The sequence below is a fragment of the Suillus subaureus genome (assembly GCF_016647635.1).
Source record: "Suillus subaureus strain MN1 chromosome Unknown BJ212scaffold_28, whole genome shotgun sequence".
NCBI lineage: Eukaryota > Fungi > Basidiomycota > Agaricomycetes > Boletales > Suillaceae > Suillus > Suillus subaureus.
The window spans coordinates 531,191-554,685 of record NW_024538584.1 but is presented as its reverse complement, the minus strand read 5'-3'; the positions used below and the strand labels follow the sequence as shown (position 1 = coordinate 554,685).

Sequence of the window (23,495 nt, the reverse complement as noted above, 5' to 3'; positions counted from 1 at the left end):
CTATGAAGCTGGAGCACTAAGCTGCAATGCTTCTCGTGCAGCTTCCCTCTTCGCGGCCTGCAGCGTCCACATCCACTTCAGATCACGTTCAATCTTTTCCTTCCTCGCGCGTTGCCTTCGCTTGTTCAAATGACCCCAATCTTCCCCAACACCTACATCGGCTGCCGTGAGCCGAGGCAATCCTAGTAATTCCGACTTCGAGAGAGTAGAGGCGGGCAAGGGCTTAGGTGGAGGAGGGGGTGTCGTCATTTTCCACAACCAAGTATTTCTCGGTGCAGCGAGTAATACAGCCTGTTCCTTCCGCGCAGCTTTGGTCACCGTCTGAAGCCGGTGGTCAATTTCCGCTTGCGAGAGCGTTCGCTTGGTGCAGAACTTTTCGACCTTCTTCGAATTTACTAGGTCCGGAAGCACCACTCTCTTCAAATACCTGTGTCATGAGACTGAGTACGTCAACCAAGGCCTATATTAATGTCAACTCACTGTAGAGACCGTACGGGATGCTCTGGATGGGGAGGTCGAGTAGAAGGTTGCCTTGTTATTCCACGCACGATAGTTGGATGCTCTTTCTTCGGCACACTATGCTCTGGCAACTTATCTGAGATAATTTGGATCGCTGTCTGTTTCAAAGCCAAATTGTAAATGTCCTTGGTTGACAATGGCGTTGTCGATGAAGCAACTATATTGCGCACGAGCTCACGCGCTGAAGGCAAGCAATGGCGTGGCCACAGGTTTTTTCGAAATGAAGGAATGGCAGCCATGATTTTGACGTGCAAGAATTGCGCAAATTCAAGTTGTATGAACTCCAAGTCAAACTTCTGCTGACTAAGATTGGTGGCGCTGCAAGCATCTCCGAACAGCCCTCAGGGAACCCGTTCTGCATTTCATTTGTATGCTGTAAGTACATGATATATACGTGGATACTATCCGGCTCAATTCAAGTACAGATACGCTTGGGCAGAAATATTGGTGGCCAATCACCGGTGCACCATTTCCCTCCCCGGTGCGAACTGCAAATGCAAACAAGGATCAGCATTGGAATCGACCATAAGTTGATGACGTAGTGACGCACCAGATTCTACTAGCAAGGCCTTTCAAGTTGTTGGGATTCTTGGGAATGCAATTCCTCGACTTTTATGTCGAGAAAAGTACTTTTGAAAGTCAAAGCTGCCAGGACCATGCCGCACATCACGAATCACCTTTGCTCGAGAATGTGCCATCGAAACTTGTTGTATGTTTTTTGCGCTTTGGATTTTGAAGGTTGGCCGTCTAAAGCCTCTTCGGCAATAATTCTGAATCTGATTATTACAGCTATTTGCATAAATGATGGAAGTATACTCGCTTTTGGGAGAACTGTATACAAGGCAATGGTAGTTTTAGGATGGAAGGAAAATTGTGTGCCAGGGCGACCGAGTTGTAGGAAACGTTGGTAGATGGTAGATGGGCTAAGGGTACTCAGGACATGCACGACGTCGGAGTCATTTCCATGGAGTGCATCGAAATTATGGGGGCAGGATGCCCATACTATCAAGCCTACGTTGCATGTTGCATAAGACAGCAGTCTGGTGGAGAGGAATGGAACTACATACAAGATGTGATTCATTCTGGATAATGTCAGTTCACGAGTCTGAAACTTATCGGGCGAACAAATACCATCGTTCAGCGTAATAAGTTCCTTGATTCGATCATATCTCACCGTCCCAAACGACCATTAGCATTGCCTATAATAGATTTTGAGTGCAATGTAAGACGAACGATCAGTGACCGACCGACCTTGCGAACGGTATCGTGGATGACAGACATCAAGCTGCAAATAGCAGTTGACTTAAAGGCAGGGTTGAAGGCCTTGCGTTGCCTGATAAACGAGAGAATGACATGGATTTAGTTCAGCACAACTTGAAGGTCATCACTCCAACATTTTGTGATTTCGGTTCACAACACTCCTCTTCCAACGTGTCAGTTGCAGGGCGCACCACCACCTGATAACTGTGCAAAGAAATGAGATATCGCCTTCGAGTCCCATAGTACGACTCTGGACAGTCTCGAGACGTGAGGCACCTTGTACACTGGTCCGTACTCTCTGACCCGATATTCGTGAGGTTCAGTGACGATAGCGGCAGAATCCACTGTCTTGGCGAAGCCGGCTTGGGCTCTGAGGTCCGCGTATGCGCGTCGTTCATTTTCTTTGATGATACACTTGCAGGAGATAGAGGGACACCAGTATCGGAACTAGAGTGCATATTGTTGAGTCCATCAGGGGTCATGCGACGCAAAGGCCCTTGAAGGCAAACCACATGTCCGCAGTGCTTGTGATGCGACCATTACCAATCAGTAAGCACTTCAGTACTACCAGCAGCAACGAGCAATTGAGATGTGGAGCCAATATCTCATGGGGGGGCAGGGTGAAAATGACGTGATCGTGACACGACGTATGCGGCACATTCAAAACGAATTCCAAATGCTTTTGATCTTGATTGTTGATGAAACCCCGGAGTGCTGAAATGCACATCTAGATCTCACCACATTTACAGCGCATGCCCCCCACATGCATAAACCTTGAGGACGGGTTATGCCTTGGAATCAGACCACTGGACCAGACGTTGCGTTCGGTTCAGCGATTTTGCTGAACGCTGGACCGAACGTGTTTGAACGCATTCAATACGTTCGGTTCACATTCGGTTCGGCGTTCAAACGCTGAACGCGTCCGCAATCCGTGAAAAAAGAATGCGCATACAGCGTGTCTGCACATATAGAATCAAAGTGATGCCATGGGAACAACGAGCAGAGTGTAAAGACCGAAGGGGTACATTCAGTATATGGTTTGAAGCACAACAGAAGAATCACATAGGAGATAGACGAGGACTTGGTTAGCGGTGAGGTCTGCGAGGAGTGCGGCACCTGGAGTTAAAATGTTGGCCATGAGAGGGCAGGAGTGCACAGATGGTGCAGCGGTGGTGGTGGCGAGGCATGGCAACTCGACTCAATCAGCATGTTTAGTAGAGTAAAATAACGGAAGAGCGATGGTACACATACCTGATCTCTAACACCAAAACTCAAACTATACTAATCCACCTTCCTGCTCGAACCTATAATGGCAGCGATTCGGTTTTAGACTAGGTGCTGTTACCCCTAGCGTTGTGTTTTGGAGCGAGCAAGTTCATAAGAGCCTTGACAGTATTACCAGTGTTGCGTTCTACGCATAGATCGTTTGAAAAACTTACTTAAGAGCATCAACAAGGCGACTAAGCAAATTGTATGCTTCAAAATAAAAATTGCCGTAGACAGTGTCACATACCAATGACTAGCTTAATGACTAAATGAATGAAGCCACCGCGGACCAATGTAAGCCGAGTCGCTGAAGAGAGAAGAACAGCTAGCAGATGCCTAGGACCCAGTGAGGCCTGAGACTGTAAAGAAACTAAGTGGGTAAGTAACCCAGCAGACATGGATGGACCGTGTGAAACCATCAAGGTATTGCACACCGGTCATGTCCTACGATGACAGAGACGCGAACACATTCGACCCGGATCCAGATATCTAGTACTGTCAAACGTTCAAACGTTCAAGCTTAAGCTCTGCAAGCCAGCAGATCTGGATGGACCTTGGGAAATCGTTGAGATTTTACGCTTGGTTACCGGTCACCGGTTACCAGTTATGCAATGACATGGTGACGCGAACAGCTTCGACTCGGAGATGTAGATAGTACTTTCAAATGTTCAAGCTCACGCCAGCAGAACTGGATGGACCGTGGGAAATCATTGATTGGTCACCAGTACTGGCAGTCATGTGAACCTGAACACGTTCGAGATAGTACTTTCAAACGTTTAAACGTTTAAGCTCCTTGAAGCTCAATTGGGAGCATCAAACGTAGATCTGATCGATTCAGTTCATCAACAGTCGAGTTGCGGTGAGTGAAGACCGAACTTTTCCATCATTGCCCATACTACTAGTAGTTCCCTGCACTTAGTTTATCAGTCCTTGTTGCGAGTTGGCTTTCGCAAAGTAGTATTTTGTTCCACACCAAACCGGTGGATATCAATTCACAAGATGGATCTTATTAGGTGGCAATATGCTTCCCAGCATCAACCTGCTTCGGAAGGTGATATCTTGTTCCACGCCAAATTGCCAATAGACCTTGCTTCGCAAGGTAGACCTTAGGGTGGCAATCGTCTGGAATTGCAAGTATATCAGCCCGAAAAAGGATTTTAGGTGGACTTAGTTCTCCTACATAAAGAACATTATACAGCACGTAAAGGCAAGACGTCTTCCTACTTTCCACTCCAGATTTATCTGAGCTCATACTAGTATTACATCCTCACGAACAATGCGTTTCGCCTTTGTCCTTGCCGTTGTTACCGCTTTGATATCTACCAGTGAGGCTGCCAGTGAGGGCTGTCCTTACTTCTGCCTTTCTGATCACCAGTGCAAAGGCTGCCATGATGAGGGATATTGTGTGAGTATGAGTGTTTTGTATTTAACTAAATAACTCACCGGCGTGGTAGTTCATCTTCATATGCTCCCCAGGGGTCCCCTGTGCGGGTGATTGTTGAGTTCAAAGGGATCGAGACGAGTTGATAGAGGAGTATTGCCTTGATCGAGGAGCGAGGAGCCGATCATGTCAGAACCAAAGGCCTGTCTAGAACCTAATTGTAGTGGGGCTAGGAAGCGCCAGTCCCCAACTCCAAGAAATGATGATGGATTGGCAGCGAACAGTATATTGATATACAAAAACACCCGACTCTTCGAGTATGTACAACGGTCAGGCACTTCGTAGATCAGATGCTGCACTGCAAGTTTCATAAGAGCATCCGAGTTTAATTACCGTCGTCAGTTTCCAGCTCCATGTCGAAGATACCATGGCTCTGCGTTGGAATTTTCGAGTTCTTAGCAGGTGGCTGGCCTTTGAGCTCGTCAGTAGCCTTTCTTTTGCCGGGCCCGGATCGTTAGAAATGTTATTTGTTGTAGGTTTTTGCGCTCTGAATTTTGAAATTTGAAGGCTCAGTCGCCTATCTGGAGCCGCTTTGGCCATGATTTTGAACCTGATAATCAAAATCGTTAACTAATGGACTCTGTTCAATGTATGATACAAATCTGCGGTTCGGTGTTAACTGTGTCATGCTGTGCTGCGTGATCACGCGCATTTCCGGCGGCTCGGTGTCAAATGCGTTCTCCCCGTCATGCTGTGCCCCTCCTTTTCACTGCAAGTTGCAACCTTGTTTCCACTTTTACGACACTATCAGATATGCATGTTTTATTTGCAAAACCTAGTCTCATGCCCGGAATTCTACCCATTATGCTTTGATGACCAACGGCGGCACTCCAAACATGGCTCAAATCCTGTCCTGCAACTCACTCGTGTCCGTCCCTTGTGGTAATACATGCACATACTCACTTTGTCTACTTTCTTGTCTCCCTCGCCCTCTATCCGTGGCTGACTGCCCCAGGAGGCGGCCTTGAACCTTACTTGGACCTGCCTTAGGTGGGTCCTCGTATGCCCTTCTCTCAATCGCTGAGAGCTTTTCACCTTCCATGCCTGCTGGCTGATGTGCAGCGATAATCCACCTGCTACCGGACCCGCTGTTGATCCTTATTTGAAGATCGTCATTCATTTTTTGTATATCTCAGCAACACCCTTCCCAGCATCCACTGTCACCTATGGCAGCAAGCCACATACGCGTTCCCCACACACTATCGCTTCCCCCTTCTTCCCTACCCCTGGTGCTGAGGCCATAACAGTGACTCCCGGATGACCCATCGATATACCAGAGATGCAAAGGACCAATCTTCGCTGTGCTTCCAGTCATTCACACTGTACACAGGGACGATCACTTCATCAGTATTCGCTCACTATGTTTCGCGGTGCATCTTCCAGTAGAGCCGTCTTGATTATTTCTGACTTAGTATATTGAAGGCAGCGGGCCAGCGCATGCCGCCAGTTCTTTCCATGGCGTTACCCCAGGTATTCCAGTCCCTATGCTCGGGGTGAAGCGCCCGGAGGCTCATTCAAACACAGGTACCGGTATCGTACCCTTCTCAGGCGCTAATCAGCGGAACTTGCATCCACAACTATTTCCCCTCTCCTATACTTCATTCACAGTCCCCATATCTCTTCCCCCATTTTCTCCTACCAGGCCTCAGCCCAACCCTCGTCCTCCTTGTCACCGATGAAGATGAGGAAACCAACGGGGACGATGACGACGACGAGGACCTATACTATAGATTTCAATGCATTGGAAAGTTACACTGCACATAGTATTATTTGTCCACCATCGCTTCGATTTGAAGGTAGCGACCTCGAGGAATGATATCATTTGGAGCTTGTATTGCGAAGGTATTTTTTGAATGTAATACTTGGACCACTTTTCTCATTGGTGCCATTAATGAACTATCCAACACTATCTCGATAGTAGGCACAATAATTCAGGTTTGTAGTGTAAATTTCCTTGAAGATAGACGTGGAAGCACTCGAAAATGACGACGGGATTTGGAGCTTGTGTTACATAATACTTCAAAGAAAAGGCAAGATTTTCTCGTTGGTGATTGATGATCAGTGAACTCCCCGTGTCAGACTAACCAATACAGTCTCAACATAATGATTCAACGTTGTAGCTTAAATAAAGGCATATCATGATATGAAGTTTTCAGTGGTGCTCGTGCCTCCACTAGAGCAAAAAACTACTAATGTAGGCTACGCGGCATCAACCTGAACGCTCTCACCCGCTTGCGTGACTTGCTGCACGACTTCACTCACAGCCGAACCGTTGCCGCGCTTTTGTGCACTAGTAACAACCTCCAGCACGCTCGCTAGGCCCGCCTTCCACGCAACAAGACGCTTTTCCAATGCCTCCCATTGCTCTCGCTCAAACGTGCGCGCTGACGAGCGGTAGATGCGTAGAGATTGAGTCGTCTGCGAGAGCTTTCCCGAAAGAAGACCGGTACGGATCACTGTTCAAAGATTATTTGAGATAATTATAAACGACCAAATGTCAAGGAGACATACCATCAATCGCCCACTTCTCTACTTGACTCAATTCAATCTGCAGGACCGATGCGACCTCTGAATATAGCAGGTCATGCCCGACGTGTGCAAAACCCAGTGATGCAAATGACAGAAGACGGATCTTCCTCTCGAGCTGTGCTTGGTCGAGTCCTGCAGGCCCATAAATGGTGGTGTCAATCGTAATGAATCAACTTACCATATTTTTCGAGAACAGCAGGATGGCTTTCGAGCCATGAACGGAATTCTGGTAGGCCACTGTTCAAAAACACCTGCAGAAGCGAGAAAAGCTCATGATCTTGTGCTGAAACAACGGCGTCCAACTTGAACAATGGATCAAAGTCGAACAGGGAGGGCAAGCGCAGTGCTAAGGCTATGGCATCGATAGCTGCAGATTGACCTTCAGGCGAAGGGGATGGTAATGAAGGAACGTAGGAAAGCGTGTAATGATAAGCGGTCTCCCTGTATGAATCAAACATTAACTACAACCCTCATCAGTCAAGTAGAATAATACATACGGCTGGCCAGATTGTATGAATGCATCAACAATGGCCTTCAGGAACTGACTGCGCTCTTCCCTAGAGATATCCCATTCTTGTAGCCACTGCTCGACATCTTTTCTGGATAGACGCAAGGTCTCGAGTTCTCCATTTACGGCGGCGAGCTGTAGTAACGCGGTGTAAATAGGTAGTCGGAGAGCTGAATTACGAGGAGTGGTATTGAACAAATTCGACAATACGCGGTACCTCACTGATGGATGCTCGGAAGGTGATGAAGCAAGAACACCCAGGAGCGAGGAGACGTGATGTCTGACTTCTGGTGAGTTGGTCGGCCATAGTGTCAGAAGGTGAGAGAAGAGAAGGTTGAAGTAACCCTCGATTTCTGGATTTCAAAATCAGATCTAATTCGCTGTAGAAAATGCTGAGGATCCCGGACGCACCTTGTTCTGATCCATCGCCCAAGCCTCCAGTCCGATCCAGCACAAAGTTCAATGCATTCCGTCTTCTTTCCTGATCATTTTCAACTGGTTCTTTTAACTTAATGATATCTCGAAAAGATTGCAACGCAGTAGCACGTTCATCCTCTGGGCTACTTCGGGTGGCATAATCCACTAGCTCTTGTATCTGATTAGAGATCAGGAATGAGTCTTCATGAAGAAAGTATAGCCATACCTGTTCTTCCAATGTCCCTTCTGCGAACACTGACACTGAATCTACGGTAGCCATTTTGTTAAACGAATTTCGGCGATTGAACTATACTTTTGTGGCACAACTCGACAAATTTACATAAGCAATTAAACCTTATGGCCAGTGGCGGAAGCTCCCGAAAGACGCAACGCCGGACCTGTGACAGACTGGCTCATTCCTGGTGGCATCATGTCATTTGCAAGTCTTAAATATCAAAGGCAATCCAAGGCATCAAGATCGTATGTGACTTCCACAAATCATTCCGAGGAATCGCACTCCACAACTATTCCAAAACTGACACTTTCTGACGATCCAAATACATCAACTCCCAGTAATGGAGGCACTGTGTACCATGGTATACCAGAAAATGTGGAGGTGCGGGTATCAGCAATATCAGGCAGAGGCTTATGGGCCAAGAATTTGATCAAAGCTGGTTAGCAAAGATCGGACTCTTGAACCACACATCGCTTACACAACACAGGTTCTGTTATTATATCCCTAAGACCGTATTCATTTGCACTTGCTAGCCGGTGTCTGGACTCCCATTGCTCCTCTTGTGCTACCACATCAAATTCGGGGTTGTTGAGGTGTACTAAATGCCACACAGTTCGGTATTGCAACGCAGTTAGTTGCACTAATACCATAATGAGCTTTTTCACTGGTCTAATTCCTCAGTATTAGACGTGTCAGACAAATGACTGGTCACTTCATCGACTCGAATGTTCCGCATTGAGAAAATGGGCCAAGTCAGCACCATCGAAAAAATTATCTGTCCCAAGTGATGCTGTCAGGTGCCTGGGTCGAATTTTGTGGCAGAAAAAGAAGGAAGGGTTTGACAGTAGTTGGGTGGGTAGGGGTTTGTGTTTCATGAACCACGCCGCTAACAGCACCGACAGTCAAAGGAAATCGATGCATTACAGTCTCGTGAGTCGTATGTCACATTCAAGTGCAAGTTATAATCGAGGTGGGATTAGATCGACATTCTTTGCAACCTCGTGTCGTTGAAAATAATACTTACCTTGCCCACTCTCTGGTTCGATATCTTGGCTTGTCTTCTCCTGGAGAGCTGTCGGAGTTTGGCATTGTATCTGCGGGCGACCTTGCTGATTTAATTTCAAGAGTAAGCACTGGTCATCAAATCATTTAGGCATCGCATGCTTAGTACCTGGCAGTTTGTGACGAATACTTTCGCATTAACTTCACCCTCATTGACACCAGTGGGGGTGTCGGTCTCGCCACTTGTTGCACTTTTCAACCATTCTTGTGATCCCGGTGCAGTCATAGTTTTTCCTCGGTCTTCTCGAAATCCTGCGGAGGAGCCGCAGATGCAAGTCATTGCTCTTAGAGACATTTCACCCAATGAGGAGGCGAGTATAAACCACTTTCTCGAAGCGCTTTCACTAACCAGCGATTACTATCAGATTTTGACCTCCTATATCGACACCACCCTACCTCGTTCTCTAAGGCAGGCTGCGTTGGAGGAGACGTATGACTTCACATGCCAGTGTGAGCTATGTCACGACGGCAACAAAATAGATCCTCGTGAATCTATATGGTGTCCAAAGTCGTGTGGAGGGATGTGTCCTGCTCCTAGTGATGGTGAGGACAGTCGGAGCTTTACTTGAAATCTTGGTCGTTCATACACTGGATTCCTAACAGAAAATGAGACATATCAATGCGAGAAATGTCATGCAGTTGTGGCTACACCTGGATTTATCATGGACGCGCTTCGTATTGGACAAGAAGCATTGGCGAAGGCAACTTCCATTCAAAACACGGGTTCGTCCTCCATGTTGCGCAGGAAAGATATTTATATTTCTTTACAGATCATGATAAGGCCTTACAACTGACGACCAACATTATTCCGATACTTGTGTCTGCCGGCCTGACGCCATCCTGTCACCCGCTATTGGCCTTGATAGGACTCCATAAATCATTTCTCTTGTCTTCGTTGTCGGCAAACATAGCACAAGAACTGCTAGACGAGACAATCCGTACTGCAGCTAAGCACTATATGGGGCTATCTGCCATTCTCTGTGATGGCCACCCTGTGCGTGCCGTCGCCCTCGCGGAGTTCGGGAAGCTTTTGGCCGTTGATGAACCCCATCCTGTCACGTCACTACCCACAAACATCGCGTTCCCACCATCCGGCCCTTCACGACTCAAAGCTGCATACGAAACACTAGTACGTGCGAGACACGAACTGATTATTGGTTTTGGCAGAAACAACGACGGCGGTGAGCTCGGAAGAAATATTCGCGAAACAGTGGTGTCGTTGGAGAAAGAGCTTGGGGTGTGGACACAAGGCATACACAACACTCTTCAAGACTCGCTAGACTCCTTACGGAAATGAATAACAATCGAGTGCGCTTTGATTTCATATTGGTGCCTGTTAATGCGGGTCAATGTGCTCTCTAATAATTAGTCCCTAGAGACTCTTAGCTGGATCCACAATAGCAACGTCATGATGAGTAGCGAAGCGTCACTCAACGATTTCGAGGAGGACTGTAGACTGTTCGGTACTATGTGAGCTCTGCAACGCCCGTTTCGAATGAATTGCAAAAACACAACTGAGGCACTCAATTTTACATCAGTTCATTTTACTTGCCATCAAAACTTATATTGCTCGTCAAGAAAATAAACTGGACGAAATAAATTGTAAATTGAGTAGGACTGCTATTTTGAGATTGCTACGAGGCCATACTTTATGTGACCCCTTGCCACGGATTCATCATGATGTCGTCATTATGGATCAATGAACGATTCAGAGTCGTTTCTGAACATCAATAAATAAAATTGTTATCAAGTAGGGCTGTTATTGACTTTTTGATGTCATACCGCGTCGTTAGGTGCTTCCACAGCAGATATTAGGGAGTGCCTAACGATGCGGTACGACATCAAAGAGCTTAAACAACATCCATACTATCCCTCCTCAATAACAATTTTATTGGTCTGTGATAGCAACGTCATGATGAATCCGTGGCAAGGGGTTACCTAGCGTCGGATCGAGCATGGCCCGTGTAGCAATCTCAAAATATTATTGTCTCCTATGACATTGAAAGGTAAAATAACACCGGAGCTGAAATTTCTTGTTGATTCCACCGTGCACGTGTTCATTGACAGCCAGATAACATTGATTAGGTTTCCAACAGTTCCCCGGAACGTTTCATGGAAGAACACTTAAATTGCACACATTTTGGAGCTTGTATGCTTCTCAAGAACACCCACTTCAGCAGCATCGTCACAGATTAGACAGCGCCAACAGCTCTCAACAGATATAGATCTACTCACCGTCATGTCCACTCGCTTCTCCTCTTCTTTCCTCTATATTCTACTTGCCTTGACAGCTTTTGTCGCTACAAGCTGTGCATTCAGTGAGGCTGACTTCGTATAAAATCTAATCCTGTTGACTCACGATAAATTAGCAACCTTCAACTATAATGTAAGTGCCTAGTACCAAACCTCGTTATATTGTTAACCTCAGATGTAATGCACCCAGTACTATCCTCGCGTAAGCCTTGTATCAAATCCATGAATTGGCCTCGCGATATTAATATTGTACGCAGGGCGAGACCGCTACAGTTCAAAATACTATTGCCGAGGTGGCTCGCGAGACCCCAGCTGTCTAGGTAAGGTTTCGATGCTTTATGTCTGACCTCGTCATATTGAACTCAGATGTGATACATCCAGGTGCTTCGTGTAAGCCTTGCTTCGCCTCAAACCCATTGCATTAGCCTCACGGCGTTGATTTTGTACACAGGCCAAAAGCTTACAACTACTGGTGGTGTGAACTAGACCGAACTGACTTTCCACTTCGTTTGTCGAACTTTACACCAGTGATGTGACAGGCACACTCGATTATTCCGAAAGTTTTGACTCATGTGTTTGTCATAGTAGAAATGTTGAAATTCGTTTATATCAGTTTGACAGTTTCGAGTTTTGTACGCCTCTGAACAACTTCTTCCAAACATCTACATATTGTAAGCAGATGTAGTCTATTTATATAAGTGCCAGTGATATTCCTGCCTCCGTTTTCACTTTCGGCGGTAGAGCTGCACCGGCCGATGACGGAGTTCTCAGTTCATTTCATCAATGCTCGCCTGATTACCACAGTGGCAGGTGATGAAACCGCTCTCGAGCTGTATTGCGTCGACGTCTATCGCTTTTTATGATATAAAGACAAGTTGTTGGCCGTCATTACTCGCAGATCCCGAGGAATGTATACACATCAGGAAAAACCTCCCGTGCTAACTTAGGATAAATTAGAGAGAATTTCAACAAAGCAGATAAACTGCCATATTTTAGAGCTAGACGTACATAAATGTCCTAGCCTTCATAACATAGAAAAAATTATGCAGCATTATACAGCGCTATCTAAGGGCCACAAAACTATGCCTATCAATATAACAATTAACGAAAAAAGTATCACATTCTTCGAGGACAGTGTTGCTTGTCCAGTGACGAGGTGCGACTGGTCCAAACTTTGGTATAAGATGCACACTGCGAGCAATGTTCGAAACAGGGATTATGCTAGCAACTCTCTCGCCCGAATGAATGAAACGAGAAATTTTGTACATACCATGACGCGAGTCCGGCATTGAAGAAAACGGGGTGAACCATTCAATGTAAGCAAGGTGTTTTGGAGGTTGGGACGTTGGAGGGAACAATGACAGCGCATCTCGTCGTTGGATAGAGAATATGGTGCGAATCTGACCAATGCGGTAGCCTGAATATTTATTTGTTGAATAAGTAAAACTAGTAAGACCCAGTCAATATTGAGCTTACCTTTGACACCCACAGAATCACCAGTACCATCATTGACAAGCGCAGTATCAAAACGCGCAGGCACTGCATCATCTCGTTGAGAGCTTCCAGCGTGACCAGGCCTAGCGTGGACACTATCAATGGTGACACATGGATCACCATGTCCTTGAGCGTCGACGGAGACCCACTTGATCTTGTGGTGGACAGCGACTGAACGAAATGGCAGAATGACATTTGCAGCCAGGTCTTCAAGACGTTGACGGGAAAGGGTTTCGTTGAGATGGTTTTGCTGGGCAATATACCGAGCAAGAGCTTCATGAAAGTAGATGGCTCCATAGTCTGAAATCAATCTTTGGATTGGGACTGCTTTTGCGCTTGGGTGCTTCGTTAAGGTTTGAGTGCGGCGAAAAGACAAGTCGGGTGGATGAGGATGGTGGGTAAAGGGATTGATGTTGAGTTGCCACCGAATAAATTTATCATGGCGCACGATCTTTTCTTTGCGCTCGAGCCACCGAGTCATCTGCACAAACTCATCCTTGTGGTTAGTGGCACGATAGGCATCTTTTGTAAAGTCTATATGAAGACGTTCCGTGTACTCCGTGTTATAGTTATCTGTGGTGCCATACAAACGAATCATAGATGTGTAGTGCCGAGTTGCGTGAAGTTTCGGAAGATTGAAATTATTGCGAATACCGAGGTCCACAAAAATTTGCTTGTTGTCATGAAAGAGGGCGAGAGCTTCATCGAGCAGAGACAATGTATCGGAACTGTGACACGGATACTGTGCCAGGTACAAGAAATCAAGGAGGCCACGAACAGCTCGCAAAAGACGAGCTGGATCTAGATTGCCAGGAAGTCGTATGTCGATAATTATGCCAAGGAGAAAACGGCATATCTGGGCATGTTCCGTGCCACTGAGATGAGAGAGGCTAGTAATTCCTTTCATAAATAAACGGATCTGGTGGTTTGGCGGTAGCCTTCGACACCGTGCATCAATCTCGGCTGATCCACATGCCTCTGCCAGCCAATTGAGAAGGTGTTTAACGAGTCCTTGATACAATTGGTGGAGGACGTCGGGTGTAACAGCTTGGAAAATGTTGACGTAGGGTAGTTTTTCCCAAAACGGGTGGACAATGGGCTTGATTCCTGCCTCGCGACATGCCTGAACAAATTCAAGGGCTCCAACGTCGATTGTGGTGAGTGCTTCAAGAACAGCATCGAAATCGCGTATTTCGAAGGGAGTTGTGCTACTCTCAAGCTCGTCAGGTGGGATATCACACTTCGGGCATTCTGTAGTCTTGATACCAGTAGCCAATAGTTGTTCGGGGTAATCGCCAACAAAGCAAGCGAAGAGAGGATGACAATGGCGCGAGACGCCATCCCCACTTTGCATCACTAGACCATCGAGACCAGCTTTTTCCAGCGGTGACAAGATACGAGACATGCAAGCATGATAAAGGTTTGCAGCACTTCTGCGACGTGAAGCCTTGTTGGTTATATGCTCAAGGCGTGTGGTGGGAAGATACCCGAGAAGGATTTGTGTGCGTCGGGACGGTTTTCGACGAATCTCTTTCGGTATATTACCGATAGTAAGGTAGACAGGGTATGCGGTTTTGTTACGGAACACAGTGACTTGTGTTTTATCAGTCGAAATGATGACGGGAACGATAGTTGCCCCTGGCCGCTGTTTGTCGAGCTTTTTCTGTTCAATATCAAGGTTAATTCAATGATTGAGCAAGCGATATGAATCTGTGTGAGCTCACCTGAGTACTCCACCACCATTTACCTGTGTGCATGTCGCCAAAATACCGAACTGTTTTATCTGTGTCTGTGTAATGGCGTCCTGGTGCAAACACAAGAAAGTCAGCAAAGTCTGGGTTGCCGTAGAGATCCTTGATACATTCAAGTATGTCACGGTAGAAAATATCAAATGCTTCGCCCGCAACAACGACCTGTTCACGACGAAACCTCGGACGACCAGGAAGTTGCGTGTCGATGATACTATTAAGCTCCCTTGCGTTTTTGTAAGACAGACCAAGGCGTTCACTAACCTGTGAATAAACATAAGTCACTTTCAGTCCGTGAATCTTAAAACAAACAACCTACACCATCAATACTAAGCAAGTCCGAAAATGCTGTTGAGCTCGGGCCACGTAACTTTGCCCATTGCGCAACCTCCCAGTCCATTTGAGAGGTGAACGGAGCATAAGGATTTTCCGCGTTCAAGTTGTTGATACTGGAAGCATATGTAGCATTCACATTTCGAATTTCAGCTTGGGCGATAGGCTGTCCTGCTCAACGATCAGGATAAGACTCGATGACTCTATTGTGATCTGCGATTTGCCGTTCAATCTGGTGGCGCGTTTCGCGGTCGATACTGCTGTTGTTGTGGTCCATAGGATCATCTACTTCCACCCCTGCCCATCCCTCATCCTCCTGCACTGGTGGCTCCCATTCTAACTCCTCCCTACCATCTTCCTTGTCACTGCTATTTCCATCATGCTCACCATTTCCATCATGCTCGGCAAATGATTGCAGGACTTCGTCTTCGAAGTCCTGCATTTCTTCCTCATACATATTGACATGTGGTCCCTCAGGCACCTCAGACTTGTCGCAAGGTTCATCGAGAGGTTCGTCCAAATTGACACGAGTATGTGATTGCTGGTACAGTGCATGACAATGGGGATCACAGCTCTTAGCAAGGTGTTGACTGAGGCCAATAACAGTAAGATTGTCGCGGGCACAGGCAGGGCATTTTGTCGACATTTCTGAGATGGGGTTGGGGGATATGACGACTGAGATGGGATCGGGGGTAGACGACTGAGATGGGGTCGGGGGATGACGACTGAGATGGGGTAGATGACTGAGATGGGGTCGGGGGATATGACTGAGATGGAGTCAGGGGATATGACTGAGATGGGGTCGGGGGATACGACTGAGATGGGGTCGGTGGTAGAAACTGTTAGGTAGATGACTGAGATGGGGTTGGGGGATACGACTGAGATGGGATCGGGGGTAGACGACTGAGATGGGGTCGGTGGGTGGTTGGGGGATACGACTGAGATGGGATCAGAGGTAGACGACTGAGATGGGGTCGGTGGGTAGACGACTGAGATGGGGTCGGTGGATACGACTGAGATGGGGTCGGTGGGTAGACGACTGAGATGGGGTCGGTGGATACGACTGAGATGAGGTCGGGGGATAGAAACTGAGAGACGACTGATGGCTGACGGTGGGTACGACTGAGATGGGGTCGGTAGGTACGACGACTGAGATGGGGTCGGGGGATAGTGGGTACGACTGAGATGGGGTCGGTGGGTATGACGACTGAGATGGGGTCGGGGGATACGACTGAGATGGGGTCGGGGGAGGTTTATTCGGTAGGTCAAACGAAACTGAGATGGGGGTTGGGGGATAGAAACAGTGCCGGTGCGACAGCCAAGCTAGTAAATTGATACTAAAACATTTGAGGGTCAGTCTGAGGTAAAAAAAAAAAAAACAGATGAGCTCACGAGAACTAAAGTCAGGGCTTGTAAAGTTGAACAGCCTCCGCCGTTGAAATGCACTAAAAATTTGACGGTGCCCTCAAACTTTTCAACTTCCTCCCACTCTCTCATCTTCACAAACTTCCTCCCACTCTCTCATCTTCACACTCCTTTACCGTTAAGTCGTCCCTGCCCTTTCGATCTAGTGTACAATGTCCACACCTATTAATTCTCGTGGTGAGTGGCCATCAGCAGACTCAGAGATGCCTGCTTCTCACCTTCAGGCATCGATAGAGGCTCGAAACGCCAAGAAAAAAGCTATGGAAAACGCTGGTGAGCAAGCAATACGATATGCCAATATTGATGTTCAATGCTCACCTGTAAGTGCAGTTTGGTTGCCGAAATCGACCAGAAAAGTTCATCAAGCTTCTCCGGCAACTCAACTAGGAAGTTCGGGTGCTGGCAGCAACCATCGGAAACAGAGGAAAATCACCAACACAGATGTAGCCGCTCGCAGTGACAAGAGCCTGCCTTTGAAGACGAGTGAATCACTAATTTTATGAGTCATAGATTAGCACTAAATTAGTAACGGTATACAACATTAGAGTGACAGCATACCTTTGTGGATGATGAACACAATGAGGAATCAAGTGCCGGTGATGAGGACTTGGAGCCTAAAACACCTCGAGGTCAGTGATTATCTAGATGCGGATAAGGAAGTCTTACTCATGCTAGTGCGCAGGCTTGTATCGACCTCACAAGCTTCGTTGCACATATGCGATGCTGGATGTCAATGCCAGTACATTGTTCAACTCTGATGAGCTCGACTCTGATACACAGGTTGACGGTAAGAATGGTCAAGACTCGGATGCTGACGAGGAGAGTGAAGGCGAGGAACAAGAGACTACTGCCATGAGGCTCGCCGATGAGGTCAGCGATTGGTTACTTAAGCTGCGCCAGTTGCCATCACTCACAATGATATTGAAGGTCCCTTCATTTGTCACCAACTCGGGTGACAAAAAGATGAAGCCGCACAATGTTCAATCACGCAGCAAGAGCAAATCTCAGTCTGGTCAATCTGCTCGAGATCGCAAACAAGCAGCTGAGGTGAGTCCGAAATAAACAGTTCTCACATGACGATCATCCAGTGAACATTACTAGATTCCAACCTGGCGCAACAATGATGGTTCTGAGCCTACTGATGAAACTACTACTCAGTGTGGGGGATCCGAAGAGCCCTACTCTAGTGACATTGGAGGCACTACAGTCACCTCCGCCACACCTGCGCCCAAGAGTGCTGCTTGTCTCATTCAATATGAGACTGGGAAGGTGAAACTACTTGATCAAAATCAAGAGACTCGCCGAGTAGTCTGGGATGCAATTATGGATGCCAAGGGCCACCTCATTTTCGTCAATGCATATCCCGAACTCGTCGATAAAAATCAAGTCGCGCTCCAGTCCTTGCTTACAGTGGCCAAGAAAAGTGGTGCGCATGCCATCAAACAACGTCTTCAAGAAGACACACAGTATGCGACTCAGCTTGGTAACCTGGTATGTCTTGTAATGCTCATTGCAGTTTTCCTTTTTTCTAACTATGTTCAATTACTCAAGGTGGAGCCTCGCATCCCGTTATTACGCCGTGACCTGAAAGAGGTTGCATGCGCCAACATCAATGGCTACTTCTGTCTCGGCCAGAGCGCAGTGAAGGCGAAAAAACTTATGGAGCAACACGCGTATTCATATTCTTTGAAGTTTGATGTAAGTTGTACTATTCTTTGCCACTCGCTAAGTTCTTCACACTCAGAAGCGGGTTCTTTATCGTATTCCTACATATCTAACTAACTTTTATTTCTTCAACAGTCCAATGACAATCCCTCGCCTAGGGGAAACAAACCCTACCAGGGTGAACTTGTTATCTTTCTACTGCATACTGGAATCTTCAATGGCCCGAAGTCCATCGGCGTCAAATTCGCAGAGCGCTTCATCGAAATTGCCAGCAACAAAGCCAAACACCCCGAAATGCCTGTGCCATTGCTGGCGCTGGTTGCGACGGCAGTAATGTCCTTCTATTTATCTCTTTGCGCAGTGCTAACTCGTCTTCAAGATCTATGCAGCCCTGTTTTGGAAGACGCTTGGTTCCCCAGGGAAGTTCAACTTCACGGGGAATCAATTCAGCGAAACTTATATGTTTCATGTGAAGTTCCTCGAGGATCTGAAGAAGGACGTGCCTAAGAAGTTTCACTGCATGATGGCGGACATCTATGAGTCTGTTCAGTAAGTTTCGCTAGTATGCATGGTGCTACTTTGACTTGGGTATTGACACTACTGGCAGGGCCTTGAAACGAAAGGGTGGCGATAATCAGGCTGATGAGCATCGAAAGGCGTTGGCGCTACTGGACCTTGATGGCATGGGTGAGGATTAGCTTCTAGTATGGTGCTGATCTGTGAATAGTGCAGATTTGTTTGATCACTCCTTTCATATACCCTGGTCTCCGTCAGCTTGCTCCCAGATTTGTTGGTCACTCCTTTCATATACCCTGGTCTCTGTCAGTTTGCTCCCAGATTTGTTGATCACTCGTTTTCATATACCCTGGTCTCCGTCAGCTTGCTCCCAGATTTGTTGGTCACTCCTTTCATATACCCTGGTCTCCGTCAGTTTGCTCCCAGATTTGTTGATCACTCGTTTTCATATACCCTGGTCTCCGTCAGCTTGTCCCCGTGTTTCTAGTTACTTTGTATATGTCTTTTAATCAAATGCTATTCTTTTTATTGTAACACCGTCTGAAATGCTTGATTTCCGCTTCGTGATTCAACATATTCTTTCTGAATTTCACTCTAATTGCTTGTGATATCAACTAATTATTGACAATTATACATTACTCTCGAGGGGGTAAAAAAGTACTTCTATGCGCCATAACCTTCCTAAGGCTGATAATGTCTGATAATAGTCAGAAATTATCGACATTTATTGTTATTTAACATAATTTGTCGAGGGAGGGTTTTCCTGATGCAGTGTGCCTTCCTATCATCGCGCAACATGTTCATGGACAATTCAGCGACATTGTGCTCGAAGCACTGCCAGGAGATTATGGTAAGAATCTTCCGATGTCTGTTCGCACATGCTAATGCGAAAAACAATTGAATATTACTTCAGTTCAGACGTACCAAAGGAAAGGCTCCCTCACAAACGCCGCAATGCTGACCCATCCGAGTACCCCTCCGCATCGGCTAGACCTCAAAGTTAACGCAATATGTTAGTGGGGGTTAGTACGAAATGCGTGCCTCCGAATCACTGCTCTGCGCAGACGCTTCGTCGAAATGCAAATTCCACACACGGGCGGAGTCCATTGCCTTCCTTGCATCACATTCTCCTTTAATCCCGCGTGCTCAACCGAAAACAATTTCCGCTGCAGCCTGCATATGCAACGACGTTCAAAGGCTCGCAAAGTCTCACTCTCTGGCGTGCAGAACTTGACCTTCGCACTGATGCATTTGCATATGGTCAACTGTACACGGCACTGTCGAGAGTTCGAAATCGTCGCGACATTCGAACAATGTGGTCACCCACAAATGAGGAAAGGGATACCGTGAATGTAGTTTACTCTTCGTTACTACTGTAGAGATCTGTGTGAGCAAGAAAATAAAAGGCCTAACCGTCCGCAGGCGAGCGGATCGCTTGTAAGTAAGTATTTACCGAGCCGATCCCATCCATCGTTGGTACGAGCTAGCCCATATCCTCCCACTTGACTTCGCGTTATGATTGCATCTCTGTCTTGTGCTCTGCCCACACAGAACCCCTCTGGTTCTCCTTAATGTATGCATAAACCTGTGACCAATCTCGACATATATGCGTCACACCCAAACCGTCTGAGCCTATCATCGATCCATCAATGTAGACTGGATCAAGGGTAGTATCAGAATTGCAAAGAATGGCCTGTCGCAAGAAGTTAAGGCAGTGCCCACTATGGTCACTGGGCCCGTTAATAAGGGCTAGCCGGATCATTTGTAGACAATGAATCTGGTGAAACATCGAGACACCAAACAGTCGCCCTAATAGAATATGGGAACGGCAAGCGTCTGACTCATGTATTGGCAAAAATGGGGTGAATGATTACTTACCATTTGGTCCCAGACGCACGAATCCGTGGCCTTCTGGAAATGATCGAGCAAATTCCACTCCGACCAGGCTGTGAGCCCTGATGTACTGTAATACTTTGAGTCTTCAAACGTCAATGCGGCGATTTCCAAGTCAAGGGGTAATTCGATCGGATGATCATCACCAATGTAAGCTGCATCAAATATGCTGAGTGAGATGAACTCGTGTGGCTGTTTGTAAAGACAACCCTGACATACTGTACTGTCTATCATCGACAGACTTGTGTTGCAAGCGCAGCATGGCGAAGATGTTTAAAATGATGCTAATGACGAAAGCACTAGTCCCAAATACGCGCAGCACGTCTGACAGTCGAAGTTTGAAGCTGTGAAGCATTGAGTTTGTCGCTGGACGTGCTCTAAGAGAAAAGTTCAGGTCACTGAATATACATATGCTGCAGAAGACAGCTATTAGTATTACATGCTCAACTTACCAGAAACTACTAGTATTGAGAACTATAGCTTGAGCCGTTGCTGGCAGGCGCGAAAAATAGCGTGTCACAAGTCGGGTTGCTTTACTTTATGGTACGTGTCAGCAGAACCCTTCTGTGTGAGTTGTACTTGCTTGAAAAAACTGCCGGACCTTCGACAACACCGATCTGTTGCCTCGAGTCCCCATCTACCTGTGCGTCCGATGCTCGCATAATTGAACGAAATAAATCCTGGTGATAAATGATGTGAAGTATGTCCAGGGCCACGACAGGGCCACGACAGCGGAGTCACACCTACTTCACGGGTGATTGAACTAGTGTTGATGGCAGAACTCGTGAATTCTGCCTACCAGCCATCAGTCTGATGTAGAACTCGATTGCAGGGAGTACTTGATAGTTCTGCCGTCAGCCTCCCTATTCCGAATCAGTGTCAGTTGAACGTACCAACCCTCCCAAGTGGTTACGTCTACTTTTCAGGAAGCTTCTTCGAAGCGTAGTACTTCCGCACAGAAACTGTTGAGAAACCTTCGAAATGGTCAAGTAAGTTGCAAGTTGGTACACGATGTCATTTATCTGGCCTCGGGGATCTCGCGTGACTACTACAAACAAGGTCGGGTTGAGCTCTCAGCTTGTAGCTGTCTTGCAGCACGACAGATCCAATGAGTTGAAATCTTGCTATCACCGGATGTATTCTATTGTATGGTCAGAAAATCAACGCAGATATGAAGGTAAATAGTACTTACATCCTTGTCCCGCTTCTCGAGTAAAGTAAGTCTGTTCTCATTTTTCTCGACCTCTGACAGTAAGGTCCACGTCATATCCGCGGACCAGTGGATTCGGAGATCGAGAATGGGAGGGGCGACGGATCCTTCTTTCTCGTGGCATTAACGAGACCCGGATGATCATTAATCTACTGACAGAGGGGCACTTGCTGCCACTTGAGAGCAGCACTCGACCACGGTTCACGTATTTTGGTTTGTTTATACCCGCGTACAAATGGATATCTACTGAGTAATAGTGTGAGCATAACCACGGACAAGCATAAACCATATGCATAGCACTAAGCAGCTCAAGTCCCAGGTGTGAGCTCCCTTATTGAATTAAATGTTAAGCCTTAACAAAGCTCGCTATTCTATCTCCATCAGGTCGAAAGCTACGCAAGAGATCAATCTGGTACTTCAAACCTGTGTTCAATACAGCCGCACGAGTCACAACGAATGAACTAAGAATAATTGCTGGAATTCAAGTTTACAACCATCGCGGGTAACCTCGATGCTAACGGTCGCTTTTTCCGAGTCACCACACGAGAATTGCGTTGGTATCTTCAACTGCCAGCTATCTTCGAGATGTAGCTGCTCGATCTTCGCTTTCTCAACAAGGAACGCGAGTCCGACAGTGCAATTCGTTGGGGTCTTGTGTTCCAGCTGAGGCTCATTATGCCCTCAGCAAGAGTTGTAAAATTCTAAATTTGGATCTTGGCGAGGGAGCTAGATGAGGTATAGGACTTGTTGGCCGTAAGATCATCTTCGGGAGTGGGAACGACGCTGTCGATGTAGCAAGAGTTGGATTTGAATGGGCCGGGGTGCCACTGGTAGAACATCGAGTCCTGGAACAATAAGAATGACCTTGGTAAGCTTCAGGTCACGGAGATTCACCTATGCTGTAGCTGAGCATGACGCACGAGTTTTTTTTGTCAGGTAAGGCTTTGTTCACCGTATCATGGGACTTGGAAAGTACATCCTTAGTGCTGCTTGCACCTGTGAGGTCTGTCCATGACACAGTGTGAATGATCACTGAATCTACGCACCCTTTTGCTGTTGCCGAAGGTCGCTGACCAATTCCAGACCTGAAAACTGGATTGGCTAACGTTGAACTCGTGGGCACCATCCCACCCGCAAACACAGGCAGAGGCGATGGTATACAATGCATATGCACAAAGGATATTGTCCCAGTGCGGCCCAAGCTGGCCATTTAGACGGGAGGTCTATGGTGCGGTGCTCGGAGATGATGTGTTTGCTGGGGTAGAGAATAGCGTCTTCAGAATTTTCATGTTGATGCTCTAGATCGTGCATTCGGAAAGGCGAATACGATGCCATGAAGGTGCGTGACGTGACTGAGAAATCATCTTCAACTAGCTTGTCAGCAGTGGCTACTGGTAATTTGCCAGGTTGCTTGGCTCAAATGCTCGAGGGCACGAAACAACGAGGACACTGAGTTGATTCAACAGCTATATTCATTCAGGGCTGAATTTCTCTATCGTCTGACCGAACTTCGATTCATATACCAAGAGCACGTCCAGTATGGTCCGCGCCTACTAAATTCCTCGCAGCGATATGCCCCTGTGTGGTTCTTTTAATCGATCCAGGGAAATAACCTGACAAAATTGTTGAACAGGACCTCCGAGTCACATCTCCATCCTCACTATGAATCTCGCCACCTTCTGTGTCAGCCAATCAACAAGAACATTTTGCCAAGTAATCAA

At 46.8% G+C, this 23,495-nt stretch overlaps 7 protein-coding genes across 7 annotated transcripts; 3 read left to right on the top strand and 4 right to left on the bottom strand.

The window, feature by feature from the left end:
• BJ212DRAFT_1301890 (uncharacterized protein) lies at positions 1–758 on the bottom strand (the record flags this gene model as incomplete). The annotated part of the gene is made up of 2 exons (XM_041333190.1): positions 1–427; positions 481–758. 2 exons carry the CDS (start codon positions 756–758, stop codon positions 1–3), a joined length of 705 nt encoding a protein of 234 aa, XP_041190308.1.
• Positions 759–6,685: 5,927 nt separating this feature from the next.
• BJ212DRAFT_1483591 (uncharacterized protein) lies at positions 6,686–8,220 on the bottom strand (the record flags this gene model as incomplete). Its single annotated transcript, XM_041340639.1, has 6 exons — positions 6,686–6,942; positions 6,998–7,147; positions 7,194–7,456; positions 7,513–7,876; positions 7,935–8,118; positions 8,167–8,220. The coding sequence occupies 6 exons, from the start codon at positions 8,218–8,220 to the stop codon at positions 6,686–6,688; spliced, it is 1,272 nt and encodes a 423-aa protein (XP_041190307.1).
• A 150-nt stretch (positions 8,221–8,370) lies between these two features.
• BJ212DRAFT_1277249 (uncharacterized protein) lies at positions 8,371–10,534 on the top strand (the record flags this gene model as incomplete). The annotated part of the gene is made up of 8 exons (XM_041331347.1): positions 8,371–8,614; positions 8,663–8,805; positions 8,863–9,027; positions 9,078–9,105; positions 9,156–9,301; positions 9,354–9,780; positions 9,841–9,960; positions 10,008–10,534. 8 exons carry the CDS (start codon positions 8,371–8,373, stop codon positions 10,532–10,534), a joined length of 1,800 nt encoding a protein of 599 aa, XP_041190306.1.
• A 486-nt stretch (positions 10,535–11,020) lies between these two features.
• BJ212DRAFT_1579052 (uncharacterized protein) lies at positions 11,021–12,193 on the top strand. Its single transcript, XM_041342233.1, has 5 exons — positions 11,021–11,555; positions 11,607–11,623; positions 11,681–11,692; positions 11,748–11,810; positions 11,872–12,193. The coding sequence occupies exons 1-4, from the start codon at positions 11,477–11,479 to the stop codon at positions 11,808–11,810; spliced, it is 171 nt and encodes a 56-aa protein (XP_041190305.1). The 5' UTR covers positions 11,021–11,476; the 3' UTR covers positions 11,872–12,193.
• A 358-nt stretch (positions 12,194–12,551) lies between these two features.
• Positions 12,552–15,522, bottom strand: BJ212DRAFT_1448363 (uncharacterized protein; the record flags this gene model as incomplete). Its single annotated transcript, XM_041338532.1, has 5 exons — positions 12,552–12,907; positions 12,967–14,647; positions 14,709–14,996; positions 15,052–15,231; positions 15,268–15,522. The coding sequence occupies 5 exons, from the start codon at positions 15,520–15,522 to the stop codon at positions 12,552–12,554; spliced, it is 2,760 nt and encodes a 919-aa protein (XP_041190304.1).
• A 1,171-nt stretch (positions 15,523–16,693) lies between these two features.
• Positions 16,694–18,853, top strand: BJ212DRAFT_1301886 (uncharacterized protein; the record flags this gene model as incomplete). Its single annotated transcript, XM_041333189.1, has 9 exons — positions 16,694–16,810; positions 17,044–17,119; positions 17,173–17,360; positions 17,418–17,537; positions 17,649–17,981; positions 18,042–18,188; positions 18,291–18,485; positions 18,535–18,704; positions 18,763–18,853. The coding sequence occupies 9 exons, from the start codon at positions 16,694–16,696 to the stop codon at positions 18,851–18,853; spliced, it is 1,437 nt and encodes a 478-aa protein (XP_041190303.1).
• A 1,090-nt stretch (positions 18,854–19,943) lies between these two features.
• On the bottom strand, positions 19,944–21,386 carry BJ212DRAFT_1373857 (uncharacterized protein). The gene is made up of 6 exons (XM_041336380.1): positions 21,312–21,386; positions 21,017–21,244; positions 20,784–20,941; positions 20,636–20,719; positions 20,550–20,582; positions 19,944–20,480 (listed from the first exon to the last, which is right to left on the bottom strand). Exons 3-6 carry the CDS (start codon positions 20,917–20,919, stop codon positions 20,185–20,187), a joined length of 549 nt encoding a protein of 182 aa, XP_041190302.1. The 5' UTR covers positions 20,920–20,941; positions 21,017–21,244; positions 21,312–21,386; the 3' UTR covers positions 19,944–20,184.
• Positions 21,387–23,495: the final 2,109 nt, after the last annotated feature.

Bases quoted from the DNA above. Each gene is read 5' to 3' on its own strand.
- BJ212DRAFT_1373857 (XM_041336380.1), bottom strand. From the start codon at position 20,919: ATGCTTCACAGCTTCAAACTTCGACTGTCAGACGTGCTGCGCGTATTT. The intron at 20,720-20,783 runs GTATGTCAGGGT...TATTTGATGCAG, and splicing joins TGTCGATGATAGACAGTACA to CTTACATTGGTGATGATCAT. The intron at 20,481-20,549 runs GTAAGTAATCAT...ATATTCTATTAG, and splicing joins CGTGCGTCTGGGACCAAATG to GGCGACTGTTTGGTGTCTCG.
- BJ212DRAFT_1579052 (XM_041342233.1), top strand. From the start codon at position 11,477: ATGTCCACTCGCTTCTCCTCTTCTTTCCTCTATATTCTACTTGCCTTG.